This window comes from Nestor notabilis, unplaced genomic scaffold (genome assembly GCF_000696875.1).
Source record: "Nestor notabilis isolate BGI_N333 unplaced genomic scaffold, ASM69687v1 scaffold423, whole genome shotgun sequence".
NCBI lineage: Eukaryota > Metazoa > Chordata > Aves > Psittaciformes > Psittacidae > Nestor > Nestor notabilis.
In genome coordinates this window covers 139457-156688 of record NW_009920379.1, presented here as the reverse complement: position 1 = coordinate 156688, position 17232 = coordinate 139457, and the positions used below count along the sequence as shown (strand labels likewise).

Below are 17232 nucleotides of genomic sequence, written 5' to 3'. Positions count from 1 at the left end.
GTACAGATACTTAGGGGAAAACTGCAAAGAAACAGGATATAGAGAAAGGTATATTCCTTGTTATTCACAGTTTTATTTTCCTCATGCTGAATTTTCCTCCTCCTTCCAGGTTTGATGAGAAACCATTTCATTTTTACTTTCATTGCAAAACCTTTTCAGGCCATCACCATCCCTCTAATCGTTCCTCCAGGTGTTTTGCTCAGGTGTCTCTGTTTCCCTGATGCTTCCCAGTCCACCTTTCTCAGACAAAACTGTCCTTCCAGCAGCCGCTTTTCTAGGCAGTTCAAGCAAATGTTCTGTTTGAATTCTCTCCTTTCCAGCACAAGTAATGACAGAACCATAGAATCAATACCTCTGCTTCTGTTTCCCCCTTTTTCTATCTTTCCATTTTTCCTAGTCTTTCCAATTTCACTGACAGTTATGTGAGTGTCAGTTTCAGCAGCATTGCTTCATCTCTCCCTCCTTATCTGTTAATATTTCTAACCCATACTGTCATCTCCTCCTCTGCTGCTGCACATCCTTCACCTTGGCAGTATTCATCCTGGCCTCAGTCGCCCCTTCCTTCAGGAGGGACTCAGATCTCCTTTTCTGCCTCCCAACATGCTGCTCATTTCTGCTCTCTCAGTCCTGCCTCCTCTCTCCTATTTTTCACTTGCAAGGGTTCCTGTTAAATCAGACCCTTTCTGCAGCATTGCAGACCAATGGGGTTTGCAGAAAATTAGCCCTTGTATATACGAGCTGCCAGCAGCATCCCATAAGGTCCTGTGCCACATGCTACACCCCAAGGTGGGCAATAGGAGCTACAAAAGCACCCTTCTGACAGATGGATGCTTTTTTTCAGGATAAAAACCTGTCAGTTCTCGTAGTGTAGATCAAAATGGAGATTGAAGCATTTTTAGGAATTTATGAACAACACACAATTAGAAGGCAACCAGTGGACAGTATGTTCAATATCGGTAATACAACACTAGCCATTTATAAAAGCTTACTAAGTTTTTACAAACTGTTCGGTAATCCCACAACACTCCCATATGTGTGTACATACACACAGTTACATGCAGACTCCCCCACAGACTGTGGACCCTCCCCTCCCTGACATCCTCCAGATGCCCCCACAGGGGAGGACACACTTCAGGGAGACCCCCCAAAGTGGGGGTCTCAGTGTGCTGTCCCCCACACTGCCAGCCCTGCTGTGCAGTTTGCCCCCTAAATCCTCACCTTCACGTTATTTCATATGCAGAAAGCATAATAATGTGTTAGGGCTGCTGGGGCACGGAGCGGGCAGGAGCCAGGCCAAGTCCCTGTGGGCATCGCTGGTCGGGGCTGCAGCCTCTGCCACCCCCTACAACGTGCCAAAGAGATGAAGGCCACTTCTTTCAGTGGTCACCACTGATGTCTTGTCATCCAGACCCTTAAAAAGCACTTAGAGATTTTTTTCTGCATGGAGTAGGTGGCTAGAATTTATTACATATTAAAGTGTTTCAGATCATTAAAATCCAATGATAGACTCTTTCTTCACCTTTTTTTCTCCCCGTTCAGCAATGGTGAGGATTGCTAAAAGGTGTAATTAGAGGCACAGCAGGTAGCAGCACCTATAGATAAGGTTGCCTCATGGTTTCACTTAAATCCCTGTCTTCAGTTGCTCAGAGTCTGCCTGTGTGTTAACCATTTGGCTAACATTTTCCATGCGGCAAATCTGCCTCAGGCTATGTCTTTTTTATTTTTTTCTTTCTTTTTGAGGAAAGTTTCAAGAAAAAACTATTCCACTTTTCCTGAGACTGATCATCAAGAAAAAAATGTAGCATTTTTCATGTTGAAAATTTTATTGTGGCTTTTCTTGTTGAAAAACTCTAGAACCTCCGTGGTTTTGTGCCATGAACCTCAAGTTTGGTTTGGACCACTGTCCTTTCTTTTTCTCTTTTTAAGCACTTGTGGAAGCTAAGTCTGCAGATCTGAAAAAGACATGAGTTTCTTCAAAGGATAAAGCAAGTAAAAATGTGGCTAAGAAAAGGCAGGGAGGACGTGGGGAGGGGCTGGGCAGTGGAGAGAGGGACAGGATGGAAGGGAGTGGGTGTGAAAAGAATAGACAATGAGACGGCTACAGGTGTGTGCACATGTTCAGGAATAAAAGTGGTAGAAGGCTGAAGACAGAAGAAGGGTGAAGAAGCAAAAGGAGGATGGAAAGGAGATCTGGGCAGGGTGAAGGAAAACAAAAAGAGGCTTGGACAGAGAGGAGTGAGAGGGCCTGCAGTGGCAGCAACATATTCTCCTACAAACTGTGTTCCCATTAGCCTGAATCTTTCCACTGCTTCGATTTCAGAAGGGTCTTCCGATAGCTAAAGGGAGCCTACAAGAAATCTGGAAAGGGACTTTTAACAATGGCCTGTAGTGATAGAATGAGGGGAAATGGCTTTAAGCTGACAGAGGGAAGATTTAGATTAGGTCTAAAAAAAAAATCTTTACAATAAGTGTAGTGAGGCACTGGCACAGGTTGCCCAGAGAAGCTGTGGCTCCCCCATCCCTGACATTGTTTAAGGCCAGATTGGATGGTGCTTTGAGCAATTTGTTCTAGTGGAAGCGTCTCTAGGGGACTGGAACTGGATGAGCTTTAAGATCCAGCCCAAAACCATTCTATGATTCTGTGAATACTATTGGCAGATCATGTCCCTCTAGCAGCAGGTTTTGCCAATGATAATATCCTTAGAAATTGTTTTCTATAGTTAAGAAGAGTTACTTCACTCATTAAAGGGCCTTTTAGAAGCTTCCTCCTGATGATGGTGCACCAAGAACCTGTGCAACTTTGTTATTTCTGGGGGCTTGGGTTCAAGTTTTTGGGTTCTTACTCTTACAGGTCTTAGAGTCTTCAGAAGACACAACCACTTGCAAAATCCAGAAGTCAGAACATTGTAAGTTTAAATTTGCTGACTGAACTTCATTCACTTTCCTGTGTGTGTAAACATCTGTAATGGCATTGGCGTGGACTATTTTTATGTTACTATGTCTGTATGTAGACCTAGCAGAAATATACAGATTGTGTCTTTTCAAGCCATATTCCTCACTGTGGATACCTTAATATGTAGTAAATGCAGTACCTTTTGCTGCAGATTTTTCTGCAACTTAAAACAGGTAATACTACTAGATTACATTTTCCACTGCCCTTGTTGGGGTTTTGGATGTTTTTTTGGTTGTTTTTTTAAGTACAGCCTGTTATTTCTGCCTTCTGTAAAATTCATTCCACAAAAGTAAATCCAATTTGTAGTACAAAGTTAAGGATTTAGAGAACCATTCCATATGTTTAAATGTCAGATTATATGGTCTGTTTGTATAAATTACGCCATGGAAGAGACTCTTAATTAAAACCAGTAATGTTGCCTTTTTTATTTCATATGGAGTGATTATCCTTTCTACATTTTAGTAGATGACTGTTTTGGACTTGAGTTGCACTGAGGCAGAGAGTTTCTACTTTAACAGTAATTTTTTGTTAGGCCAAAAATCTTTAGCGCCTGTACGTGTTCCAGCCTGTCCACCTCCTCACAAAATGCCCCTGAAATATTAAATCTCTCTCCCCCTGTTTGCCTGGTTCGTCTGGAAGAAATGTTAGTGGTTTTGGGAAGGAGGAGGAGGTTGGTAATGGCTAGCCAGGAAGGAGAAAGCAGCTAGAGGAGAGGCTGGCATTCAGGGTGGAACCTGCGTTACTGGAGATGGTGCATTTATTTAAGAGCTACAGTAAATAGTAATTCATGCCAGAATGGAGAGTTAAAACACAGGTTACAAGATATGCTGTAGTATTTGAAATGGAGAAGGAGGTTGTGTGAAGACAAAGCAGCTTGGGTTAACTATGGGCAGTCCTATAAACAGTCTTCTATTTAAATCTCCAAAAAAGTCATATTTCTGGTGACTCACTAGTGACATACTTAGGTTTTTCCACTACAGAAGCACATGCTCTTCTAAGATTTATCAACAGTGGATTTAATATCGTGTATGTTTTTAACTAGGAGCAGTTTTGTGGAAGGGAATGAGGTAGATGTTTATTCCAGATTTATTTGAGAAGCCCAGGATAAGGAGGATTATAAAGTCCATTCTGACATATCCCAAGACCCTGCACCTTTTGGAAACTGTTAATTCCTTGTCTTCCACGCCAAGAATGCCTCTGGTCCTTCAGCTCTGTATTCTCACCAGGGCTGAGCTTTGAGCTTTGAGCTTTGATTTTGAGTTGCTTTTATCCCACAAATTTGGATCCAGGAGAAACACAGGCATAACACTTCTCATGTATTTTATCCTTGCCTTAGGCTTCATTGTGCCTTGGACCGACTTCCTGGAAACTTTCTGGTGTCTAAAATATATCTAGACTGCAGTGCATGAGTTGCAATCTGTTACTGTTTGGTAGTGGCTTTGCAATACTTTATTTCATAGTAAATATATGTTGTCCTTATTATTTTGCCTTTTTACTTTTGGTGATAGAGTATTTGTGTATAGGGTGCTCAGTGAGATACAAATCTCAGGAGTCTCAGTAGTTTGGGTTTTTTAGATGAGGTCTCATGGCATTCAAATAGCTTAGAAGAAAGTCCTTTGCTTAAAAAACTGGTGTTGTATGTTTATGTATACAGGCCAATGACAGAGATGCTTAAATATGTGCATGTATTACATCCATGCAATCACCTGCACCTCTGTGTTCCTCCACACAGCTATTCTTTTACAGACTAATGGCAAATTATTTGACTGGAGAAATGATTGAAATGATATTGCCTTTGATTGGATCATAGCAATTAATATTCTGTGGTAGATTAGTTACACCGTGCATTCAGTGCCAATTCCCATCTCTGTGAACCATAGCTATGCTGGGTGCAGTTAATGGCTCTAGCCAATATAGTCCCATAAAATCTCAATAAAATCTGAAAACTGTGGAGTATGGGTAATCTTGCTATAAATTGTAATAAAAATTACCCCTGTAGACTCTATATTCTGACCATTACGTTCATGGATACTGCTGCTTTGTACATAAAGTTTTATGAAATAAATCGACCAATTCTGCTGCCCCTACCAGGCACCAAGCTGTTTTGACTGAAAATGTGATAGGTGCACTCAGAGCGTTTTCCAGCACATAAAGCACTTACAGTGAACTTTAAATAGGAAGAAAAATGCCATATATGTGCTTCATATAGTATGGGCCTCTCATTACAAGAAAGACATTGAGGTGCTGGAGTGGGTCCAGAAAAGAGCAGTAAAGCTGGTCAAGGGTCTGGAGCACGTGTGTGATGAGGAACAGCTGAGGGAACTGGGGCTGTTTAGTCTGGAGAAAGGGATGCTCAGGGGGGACCTTATAGCTCTCTACAATTACCTGCAAGGAGGTTGTAGTGAGGTGGGGTTGGTCTCCCAAGTAACAAGCGATAGGATGAGAAGAAACGATCTTAAGCTGCACCAGGGGAGGTTTAGACTGGGTGATCAGGCACTGGAACAGGCTGCCCAGGGAAGTGATGGAATCACCCCCCATCCCTGGAAGTGTTAAAAAACCATGTAGATGAGGCCCTCAGTGATACGGTTTAGTGGTGGTCTTGGCAGTCCTGGGGTAATGGTTGGATTTGATGATCTTAAAGGTCTTTTCCAACCTAGTTGATTCTATGGTTGATTCTGTGACCAGCTTAGGAGGAGAAAATAGTGAGTATCATCATTCCCGTGCATTTGCTAGGTCCATAAAGCCAGGATTTGGTTTTCTAAGACACATTAAGTAAACCTGAGTACGATGCTTAATCTTTGAGGGCATAATTTCAAACAGCTCATGTACCTTTGCATCTGGAAGTGTTTCTTCCACTGGTGAAAACACACCGTGGCATCTGTGGTGTTCTCCTTTGGCGTTGTCCTGGAGGTGGGTGGGCTCAGCACCCCTGAAGGCACCCATCTCCCTTTGCTGGCTGCATGGAAGGGCCAGGTGGTTGTATTTTCAATACAGGTGCCTTGAAACAGCAGGCAATAGGCTCTTCCCTCCCCTGCTGTGTTATCCAGCTCCTGAGGTCCAACGCTCTGAGAGAAGATGAGGGCTGATGGAAACGTACTGTTAGGTGCTGGTGGGTCATGAAGTCATTGCAAGGGCAGATTATTATCATTAGGTTCCAACTACTTCTTTCACAGTATTTCTGATGCAGGCAGATTAATAGCATATTGTGCTAAAGCATGAGTGCTATATAATTTTCTTGACCATATTTTCCAATACCATCTATCTAAGAGCTGGCAGCAAATGTTGCTTTGTTATTTGAGCCCTTCATGCTCTGCAGACACAGGCACACACGTGTGTAACAGGAGTACTAATGAAATTCTTGTAAATGTTAATTTTGGGGTGTGGGGTAGTATTTGATTTCCATTCCTAAAGGAGGTAAGTGCAAGGCAACCATTGCTTACAGCTAGAGATAATCTTCTTTTACCTGCTGTATGCCAGCATGCACTGGAAGCAATTAGAGAGGAGTTTCTAAGTTGGACATTTGGCAACAGCAAACATGAGTCTTTTGGTTACATCACATTTCTGCATTGTTTAAATTTCCATTGCATTAAAAACCTGTGGCTATGTTTGTGACAGCAAACACATCACCCTGGCATGGATCAGAACTAGCAAGGCCAGAGGGGCCTCCCCACCATCCAGGCTGACATCTCACCTAGCCCAGGTCTTGGTGTTACTGTCCCCACTGCAGACATCTGTAACCCTGCTTGTGGCTGGCAGGTTTGATGTCAGGGCTGCTTGGAAATCCCATCACAAGCAATCATTTTGAATAGCGGGTTGAATATTAGGCATCCTTCAGAGAAAGCAGGGAGCAAACAGACTCTGAATTTGGAAATCCTTTCAAAAAGCAGAAGCAGATTTTTAATTATTTTAAGAGCGCAACTAAGTGTGATTTAGTTTGTGTTATGATGTGGTGTTTCAGCAGGCCTACGTGTATGTATGTTTACAGAGTTACTGCAAAGAAGTTAATTTAATGCAGAAAACTGAGGTTTTAAGACAAAGTAAGCCAGAGGCTTCAATATTTCAGGATGCTGCTTTCACACCAGCAAGCCATAATGAGCCATTTTGGCATTAGTTAATACTACGTGGCTTAGCTATAATGAGAGGCAAAACTCCTGATGATTACTTAGTTTTCTCCTGCTCTTAAATATTTCATTCATCTTTAACCCAAGGGGCTCGTATTTGCCTTTAAATCAAAGATAGTGTGTAGATATGAAATTACTTCTAGTGGGTCTTCATAAGCCTACTAATGGGATGAGTTTTCATCCCTTTCACTCACAGGAAATTTGACAGGAGGAAATAAATCAGGTTGTGGCAACTGAAACCTGCCAGTGTTGATAGCAGTATGTTAGTGTACAGCCCTTTTCATGCTGAGAAGAGCCCAGATTTGGGCCACCTACAGGCATCTGACTGCAGGATTTCTGATGGCACTTGGCCTTGCCTGACCAGGTCAGAGCACTTGAGCTGCATATCCCTAAATAATCACTGGAAGGAAGCGAAGTGATTAGGACATATTCATGTGGAGCCTGAATATGATAGACAGGGGACAGCATTTACTCAACAACTAGCAATGCCAGTAACGCCAGCACATGTGTGAGAAGTGAGAGGAGGTGTGCTGGGTTCTTGTCAGCCTGGAGAGACCGAAATCCGTAGTAGTCCCTCCTTCCCAAGAGATGCCCTAATGTGGACAAGAGCACCAGTTTAGAGAGAGAAGGAGAAAAATACCCTGGTGGCATGGCCCTATGCTCAGGTTATTCCCCTCGGAATGTGGAGGCTGCATCCTGTTCTGAGGAGTTTCTTTGCCGGCAGGCTGGATCCTTCCTGGAGATTGTGCTTCCATGATACGGCTAATACTATGTCAAAACCAACACAGCCTAGTGCCAGAAAGCACAAATTCAATCAGTGCTTGTTAGAAAGTTGCTGTGCACGTTTAAATCTGTTCCAGCATTGTAGAAGGGGCTATTTTGTCCTTAGAAACAGGATCAGGTATTGTCTGGCCTCTACAGCCAGCATAAATTTTAAAGCCAAAGACTGTTTAGTTCAATAGAAAGAGAAGCAAGCTTATATCTGATCCAGCTCAGATTTTTTTCCTACAGGCAACTGACAGTTGGCAGATAAAATATTAATGATGGTAGTTCTGGAGTATTTACAGGCCTTATGTGAGACCCATTTGCACATCTGACCTTAAAACAAGTGCAGAGATTGAATTCACTTTTACTGCCCAAAGGGAAACCCCATTTTGGTAGGGTTTGGCAAAGGGGCCATTGAGAAGTGATTGCATGTATGTACGTGCATCAAGAGCAATTCTCTGTACTTTCTTTAGCAAAAGGGACATTGTTTCTTGAGGCTAACAAGGATGAAGAGCGATGTGGCTGCTTGCAGCCTTCAGCAGTTGCAGACATTCTTAAATAACTCCCCTGGCTCACCAGTCTTTTCAGCACTGAGCGCTAACAGCTTGCTTCTGTAGCTCCTGTGCACTCTTTCAATGACACCTTTGTCCCATGAAAGCAGTCTCTGACTTGTTTCTTTTTGCTTGCCTCGCCTTAGCCTCATTCACACTTCACAAAACCACCAGATAACTCTGCTGGACAAATCTTGCCTTTCAAGAGGAGTAGGCAAGGGTAAGAAACCCAGCTCAATTTTAGGGCCTGAGCTTTACTGGTGAAATGTAATACTGATGAAATGAACTGTGATAGGGAGGACTCAATTCAGTGACCCATTTCCATGGTCCTAAGTTCAAGGAAAAGCTTGGTTGTCAGAGCAAAGCACAGCATGAAGGGAGGTTAGAATGCACTGGCATGTTTTGTGGGCTCTCCTCCACCTTGCTTGCCAGTTGCATTCAGTTACTCACTTGTCCTCTACCTTTTTCATCTCATTTGCTAAATTATCTTGTGCCTGCATCTCTTCATTCTTTCCCCTTTGATGTTCGTTAGGCCAGTAATTACTTTTAATTCAGTATTTATGAACTGCGGCTGGTATTTATAAACCTTGGTGCCAGCAGTTCCACAGTTGTTCAGAGATGTCCTAGAGAAAGTCAAAGCTGTTGACATAAGGAGGAGTCATGAACTCCGAATGTATAAAAATCCCATACCGCAGTTTGCACACTGTATTGACTGTGAGGAGGAGATATCTAGTAGGCTTTCGGCCAGTCGGTTATTCACATGTCTCGTTTGGGGGAGGAAAATAGCTGTAAAGGCTGTTCTTCTCTGTGGCAACTGCAGCCTTGCTGACGAGAAAACAGGGCAGTATTCACCAGCTAGCAGTGGTGAAGTTCAGCCTCCTGGTTAGTCACCTTGGCTTGCCAGTGCCTCGGCCACCCAAGTCTGCAAGCTGAGGAGAGCTCATGAATGCAAAGGGAGACACAAAAGCATGTATGTGTGGGCCGACATTAAAAAATAAGGGAATAATCCCCAGATAATTCTCTAATTTAATTATCATCTTTAGTTAGGTTCACTGCAAAAATATATCAAAAAATGTCCTTCAATTGCCCGCCTTTGAATTTGCCCACCTTTTGTTCTCACCATGCTCATGTCTCACGGCACCTCATGATGTGTGCAAACACTGGTGTCTGGCGGGGCAAACCATGTCCAGTGGGTTGAATTATGCCTGAGTGCAAAAGCACAACTCCATTGGCAACATCATGGCTGTGTTAGGAATAGACGGAGTAGGATTTACCTTGCCGAGCAGAAAATCGTGACTTTTCATCCTAGCACATTCCTCTGGTAATCTAAAACCAACATCAAATATTATAGGAGTTTCAATAGTATCTTAAGAGCTGTCAATCTGCAATACTAATGAATCAACGTGTCTTACAAGGAACAAAATTATGTAAGATTTTTCATATACATTTATACCATTCTATTCATGTAGATGTATTCATGTTTAAGTGATCAAAATTGATGTATAACTGTATTACAGACTAAATTATGTAACAATGTTCATGATTTCAAGTTAGGCTTGGGTTTAAACATTAAAAATGTTTCTGAGCTAGCTACTTAATACACTGTAGTGCAAGTCAGATTAAGCCACAGTTAACACAAAGTATTGCTTGCATAGGGTTTTTGTTACAATTTTGTTTACAAACACTAGCTTTCACAGAAGCATCATGTATAGCAGCATTTAAATATTGGGCAGGTACAAACGTGTAACTTCTTGTAATGAGATTCACTTTTAAGAAAACTGAAGAAGTAATGAAGTAAGTAACAATAACCTCAAAGTTGCTTTTAAGAAGGAATATTAGGGAACGAGCAGAAGTAGCACTTTTTTTCTGAATAGCTTTTTGGGGCCAAATCAGCTGACTGGGTGGTTCATTTGAATCAAATACTAGATTATCCTTATTGCTCAGGTACACATTGGATACCATCATGTGTAAGTTGTGATTTTAAGAAACACAGTCAGAGTGGTGCTCATTCTACCTAAAACAATTAAATGTTTTGAACAATATCTAAGTTCCTGTGTGTTTGTCTCATGTGGGTCATTGTTCATGGTCAATACTCTTTGCCAAAGGTGTTTTCTTCACCATATGTGAAGAAATAATAGGCAACCCTAATGTAGTCAGTGTTACCGAGGCACCTAAACTGTGTTAGTAGAAAGCAAATAGAAGACATACTCTTCATCTGTAAATTCACTGCGCTTCCAGAAGGAGCTGTTCCATCAGCTTACTGAACGTATTTTAATAGTATTTTCTTTATGAAGTTCTTTAACATAAAAAAAACCATACAGCTGAAGGGTATTTATAATCACTCACTGTTCTTTTCCTCAGAGGTGGCTCACAGCTAGGACATAAATTAAAATTTAAGATCAACTTTCCCTTGAGTCATCAGTCATTTGGGAGTGCTCTCTTTTCAAGAGCCCAGCTATCCATCAGTGCTACTGTTATGGCTGCACAGCTCCTGGAGTATCTACAGTCCTCCCATTTTCCAGTGTGAGTCCATCCCTTTTCTAGAGCTAGTGAACACAGTAACATGAGAAACTTGGCAAAATGGGAAGCTTTACTGTGACTTCTGGTGCTGCTCTTGAGCTGTAGGCTTGCTGAACTGTTCATGATCTCTAAAGGGAGCCTGTGATACCTTGATAGCTGTTACCTAGGGCTGTGGTTAGGCGGAGTTGAGTAAGAATGACAGCTACGTGTCTTGAAAAACATGTTGTAAGACCTAGAAAATGTCCATTTCTGAGTCTGCAATACAGGAGAGCACAAGCTAACAAACTGCAAGAGTTAGCTCTTTAAATAAACATTCTTGGATTCCCGTGTTTCACCTGACCAAACAAAATAAGCACATTTTTAAACAAATCTCCTTTCCTGTCTTTCCCCTTCCCGCGCCTCCCTTGCAGGGCCAGGCAGGTCTCCAGTTTTGCTCTCTACTCCAGCTGCTTTCAGTATCTCTCAGCACTTACTAATCCTATGTGGTATTTCATGAGTAAGGAGGAATGTCTCTTTCTCTGTATCACCTCTCAAGTTTGTCTCTGGGTCTCTCCCATGACACAAGCAACCCCCAGTTCCTCTCAGGACTGCCCCAGGTCACACATACGCTCCATAGTCTCCCCATGCCCATCTCTTGGTTTCCTCCCTCTGCCCTTATGTGGGTTGGGCTTTCTTCCCTTTGGAGGGCAGCAGCCAGGATAAGAGGGAAGACAGGTAGCCTACTTTCCTGCTCCCCTTTCCTTTCCTGTCTTTCTTTGGCACAAAACATCACTCTGGTGCGTTGATCTTGACTGGCTGCCAGATGCTGACCCAGCCACTCTCACACTCCCCCTCCTCAAAAGGACAGGGGAGAAAATGAGGTGGAAATGCTCATGGAGCCGAGATAAAGACAGTGAGATCACTTACCAACTCCCATCACAGGCAAAATGGGCTTATCATGGGGAAAATTAATTTATTGCTAATTAAAAGTAGGTTAGGATGGTGAGAAGAACAGCCCACAACCCCCTATTTTCCTGGGCTCAACTTCGCTCCTTCATTCTCGGTTCCTCTGCCTCCCTCTTCCAGAGCACTGCAGGGAGATGGGGAATGGGGGTTGGGGTCAGTCCATAACAGCTCCTCATTGCCACTTCTTCCTTCTCACACTTTTTCCCTACTTGAGTGCAGGCCCCCATGGGCTGCAGTTCCCATCAGAAAAGCCTGATCCACTGTGGTCTGTCTAGGGTCTGCAGGGGAATCTCTGCTGCACCATGAAGCACCTCCTCCCGCCTTGGTGTCTGCAGGGCTGTTTCTCACTTTCTTCCTCACTGCCTGTGTGGCTTGTTTTTTTTGCCCTTTCTTAAATATGTTTTACCCTGAAGCAGCAACCACCTTGTCTGTGGGGCTCAGCCATGCCCTGCAGTGGGTCAGGTGGAGCCAGTGGGAACTGGCTGTGTCCAGCACTAGGGCAGCCCCAGCCTCTCCTCACAGAGGCCGCTGCCAACACCACTCGCATATGCCATGGGTACTGTAAGCTTTGGATGGACAAAGCAATCCTGCAATTCCTGATCTTCAGGTGTTCATAAGACCCGAGTCTGTGTGACTTTTAAAAACAATCTGACAAAGCCTAGCTGACATCGTCACCTAGAAGTTATTAGTTAGGTGCAGTGGTTTTGCTGTATGTAATTGTGGAGGGAAGGCTTCTTCAGAGCTTGGTACTGGTGTTGAGTTGAGTCAGAAATCAGGACAGCTGGGTTTTTTTTGAGTTGAGTGGGGTGACATGTGTCGCAGCCTGGTATCTCATGATGAACGCTCAGAATCAAACACTGCTCATGAAGTTTTGCTGCAATTTTTGCTCCCGAGTGTCCTGTGTCATGCAAAGCAGATGTAGCCCTTTCCCTTCATTTTCTGAAGATAGTCAGAGTTAGTAACTTGAGAGTAAACTGAGTTTTTGATGGGTATTACATGTGCAGTTTTATTTCAGGTCCAGTGGGTGCATTGGTGTACCCTGTTCACGTGCCTGCAGGCTGCTGGAGATGCTGTGGCACCCTGAGGTGACTTTGCCATTCCGTCACCTCATTTTGGGAAGCTCAGTGCAAGTGGTGCCATCCGACCTGAGCAAGCAGATGTGTTGTGTGCCCTGATGTTGTTCTGGGATGAGATATAATTTCAACACGCTCACATTAATCCATTATATGTCTCTTTCCAGCACAAATGGACCCCCGAGGCCTATCTCCCAGACAAATTAAAAGTGACAGTGATGATGACGACCTGCCAAATGTGACCTTAGATAGCGTTAATGAAACTGGATCTACAGCGCTCTCCATAGCCAGAGCAGTACAAGAGTAAGTATTGTATTCCCAGAGCAAGATGAGTGTTGCCAAGGTGTTCCCAGGCTGAAGGAGGCGCCGGCACTGCAGGGGTGTCCCCCGTCTGCGGGTCAGCATACCTGCCAGCATCTCTTCTGTGTAGCTTTGTTCCCCTTAGGAAGAGATGGCTGTGTCTCTTGTCTCTGATTTTCCTTTCCTTTCTTTCTGTGTGCCCTCGTCATTAGGTAAAGTTTCATATTGAAATCGTTTGTTCCCCTTTATTTACTTGCAAAGCTTTCAGTGTTTTTATATCCTCTCCAAAGGGAGTCCAAGTCAGGCTTTCACTCAAAAAAACATGAATTTTTTTCCTGACTGAAAGCAGCATCAAGGAGTTCATTCTAGTTGCTGTTGATTAGGAAATACCTACATTTCTCCTGAAGGACAGTGTCACTGAAAGGAAATTAGTGAGGGACTTTGAACAGTTTATCCATTGCTGTTATTTTTCTGTGTACTTTTACTCACTGGACAGGCAAGTAAGTTCTTAATTTAATGGCTGCATTGCTTATTTAGAAAAAAAAAGAAACAGTTCATCATGAACATTAGCAATTCTGTAGATGCATGAGCTTGCTCAGTCATTGTAGCAGCTGGAAGGGAACCAACTGTGAGGTAAATAAGTATTAATATCCTTATTTTATAGGTGAGGAAAATGAGGTTATGCGTAAAGGTCACCCTGTAGGTCTGAAGCAGAGCTGGAAATAGAACTAGAGCCTCCAGGCACTGAAGCCTGTGTTAGACCCACAAAGCACATTACTTCATCTGAGAGGTTCAAAATACGGACATTTTGGACGTTATTAAATAAGAAGGGATATAGTAAAGGCCATTAGACATTGTTATTATGTAATTTATTATAAATGCATTTTGAATGTCTACACATGGTATCTAAAAGTAATTAGGTTTTGCTTTGCTTTCCTGGCCATCAGTAGCCAAAAGCACTGATGTTTCCAGGCTGTGTTTGAGGAGGAACTACTTTTTTTGTGTTTCCACCAGACATCTGCTAATTCATCTTCTAGTCAAGCACAGTAACTGTGATCTTCAAACCTGTATATTCCCCTTAAGCAGAGAAGGAGGTCTCTATGGGCAAGGCAGGGCATTGGCTTTCGTTGTAATTAGCATGCTCCCCTTCTGGATAAAGGTGATAAAGGAAGGGAAGGTTTCTTTACTAGTGATGCTATTGCTTGATAGACAGGCCTTACACGTATTTTGAATTCGCTAGTTACAGCACCAGCCCCTGAAGTGCTAAGTATTTTTTTCTCAGTTTATAGCACACGTAATAAGCTAGAAAAGTAAAACAACCCGTTGTGATTTTGCACTAAATAGTTCTGTCTAATTAATGAAAAAAGGAAGCACAGGGCACTAGAAAATGCTTCTACTGCGCAACTGGCAGGCACATACTGTTCTCCGTGATTGACACTGCTTGAACACTTAGAGAATTGTGCAAACTGTGAGAAGCATTTTAGCTTTTCCACAATGCATTCCACAGTTTGTGAAGGTAAATGTCTTGGAATATTACTTGGCTGGCTCTGGAGTTTAAGAATTAAATTAAGCAACTTAATAATATAACATCAACTCGTCCTTGTTATGGGTTTTATTTAAACAGTAATCTGTTAGTTTATTTCAAAAGCCCCATTAGGAAAATCTAATTTGACTGTGATCTGCAATTTGTCTTCTTCTTGACTTCATTCTCAGTCACAGACACCACACATACAGCTGCTGAGCTGAAAAGAGACATTGGCACATTATACTGACTTCACTCAATCCATTTCTTTCTCAGTCTATAATACAGTGCCTTACAGGCAGACACTCTTCTGAATTTATGTATCTAACACATACCTTAATATTAGACATTTAGCAAAGCAGTCCACTGAAAATAAAAGTCCACATTCTACATACCCTTGTTGCAGGGAGGCAAGTGCCTTTGAAGCCTTCCAAAGGGAGATCCTGTGTGCTCAATTTTAGCATCTAAACTTAGCAGACAGGAATTTCCTCTGAGGACGTGGAGAGGTACCTTCTGTTCTGTACTGGGCAGCGTAAGGGCATGCATAGAAAGACTGCTTCAGTGTGCAGTAGAGCGTAAGTCTAAACTAAGTGCTGAAGTGGCTTCAGAGGCTGGACCTCAGAGTGCAGAATACTGTCCCGCAGAGTGTGCTCTTTCTTAAGTGAGCTTGTAAGCTCTTTCTTGTGAATAGTTATACAGTTATAACAAAAATAACTTCTTGCATATGCCGGCTCGGAAATATAGCGTGACACCTCCAAAGGAGTGGCAGCATCATTTCCTTCAGTTGCTGTTGTGCAGTCTTGTCTTTGTTAAACAAAATACCAAGCCTAGTTTGCAGATGCTGGTGGCAGGTGCAAGACAACAGTAGATCTTTTTCTGGTTGTTTTTCAGACATGTTTTAAATTATCCCGCATAAAGTTTATAAATATATAAATGTATGTATATATATTTGCCTATTGCCACCTATTTTCAATGAGCAGAAAAGGATTTCAAATACCCTGTGGGGGACTGCTTTGGTGAGGCTCCTGACTTTCCTGTGTGCTATCTGTGGGGTTCAGGATTCATCTTGAGTAGTTAGATATCTGCAACCCAGGTATCTTGTCCGAGCTAGTTATCTTGCCTCCATACATATGGACCAGATAGCAGGTGGCGTGTCCAGGCGATAATTCTTTTGACCTATCCTAGCTGTCTAATTTAGGGAGAGAGAGAAGCACTCAAGCCCATGAGCTCCTGTTCCTCTCCATTAACTGCAGGCAGTGCGGACAGCTGCCTGGGAAACATGTGTCAGCACTGCAGATCTCTGGTGTGAGGTGAGGGTACAGCAATCCATGGCGCCTGACTGGGGAGTCAGCGTGCCAGAAGCTGGGAGTGACAGGATGATACTGAATGCTCCATATCTTCCCTTGGATCTAAATCTGCCAGGTGAGGTTAGCAATGCCAAGGTTTTTAAACACGAGCTGAAGGAAATTAACTGATTGGTGTTTGGGGTGGAACTGTTGTTTTACTACAGCCATTTTTAAGCTTTTTTTCTTTGAAATTACCCTTATGTGGCTGGGTCACAGGGCAATTTGGAATACCTGCATGACAGCTTCACTTTTCATGTCCTCTAAAACGGGAAAGCATCCCCTATGTTGCTGCTTTGTTTCAGGTCCACTAAAGTCTTACAAGAAAAAAAATCCTTACCAATAAAAATTGTAACAGTCAGACACTGAGCCACATGTTTAGCATTAGTTCTTATTCACATAAGCAGAATGTAATTGCTTGCATATTTGTAAAATGACCAAGTATGACTAGTTTTTCTCAGGGAAATTGCCTTCTTGCTGCTAGCTTTATATTGGCTGAGCTTTCAGACTTCTCAGTAGTTCTTTTGGAATGACTTCATAGTCTTGCCTCAGCAAACCCAATCAGTAATGTAAAGTTATAGATAAACAAAGTTGTTATTTCAAGCAGGGTACTTTAAGAAAATTTCTTTATGTGACAGTGCTGCTTTATGGCAGTTGCTGTGCCTTACCATATTACACACTAAGAATAATTTATTAATCTCAGATAATATGCTCTGGCTGATAATAAATATTGCAGCAATATGTAGATTTCAGTGGGCTTTTCATTGTAAACAGCATTTCATCCTTTTTGTAGCATGTTTTACAAACTCGATTTGACACGTAGCTCTCTTATAAAGAGCAGATTTGCCTCTATGCCTGACACTACGGATGCTTATTACACAGCAAGAATAGCATCATATATTCAGGGTCAAATCTCAGACACGCTCTAAAAATCTTTATGAAACCAAGGGAAGAGAAGGCATTAGTCAAGCCCTAGAAGACCAGTAAAACTTTTTCTAAGGGCCTCTTTCAGAGGCAACATGCTGTTTCCTCAGCCTTGCAGCCATTCCATTTCTAGATAGCCCTGACACAGTGGGGCTTGGGAGCCATCTCCATAGTACATAGTAAGGAAACCCTGAACAGGGCAGTCATCTCCCTCT

At 42.6% G+C, this 17232-nt stretch overlaps 1 protein-coding gene across 1 annotated transcript in view; it reads left to right on the top strand.

Moving 5' to 3' along the window:
• The window catches only part of KLF12 (Kruppel-like factor 12), a 167195-nt gene that overhangs the window by 83797 nt on the left and 66166 nt on the right, over window positions 1–17232 (top strand). Inside the window, exon 4 of the mRNA XM_010010637.1 lies at window positions 13096–13231. Coding sequence (XP_010008939.1) covers window positions 13096–13231 — 136 coding nt within the window. The remainder of the gene's footprint in view (window positions 1–13095; window positions 13232–17232) is intronic.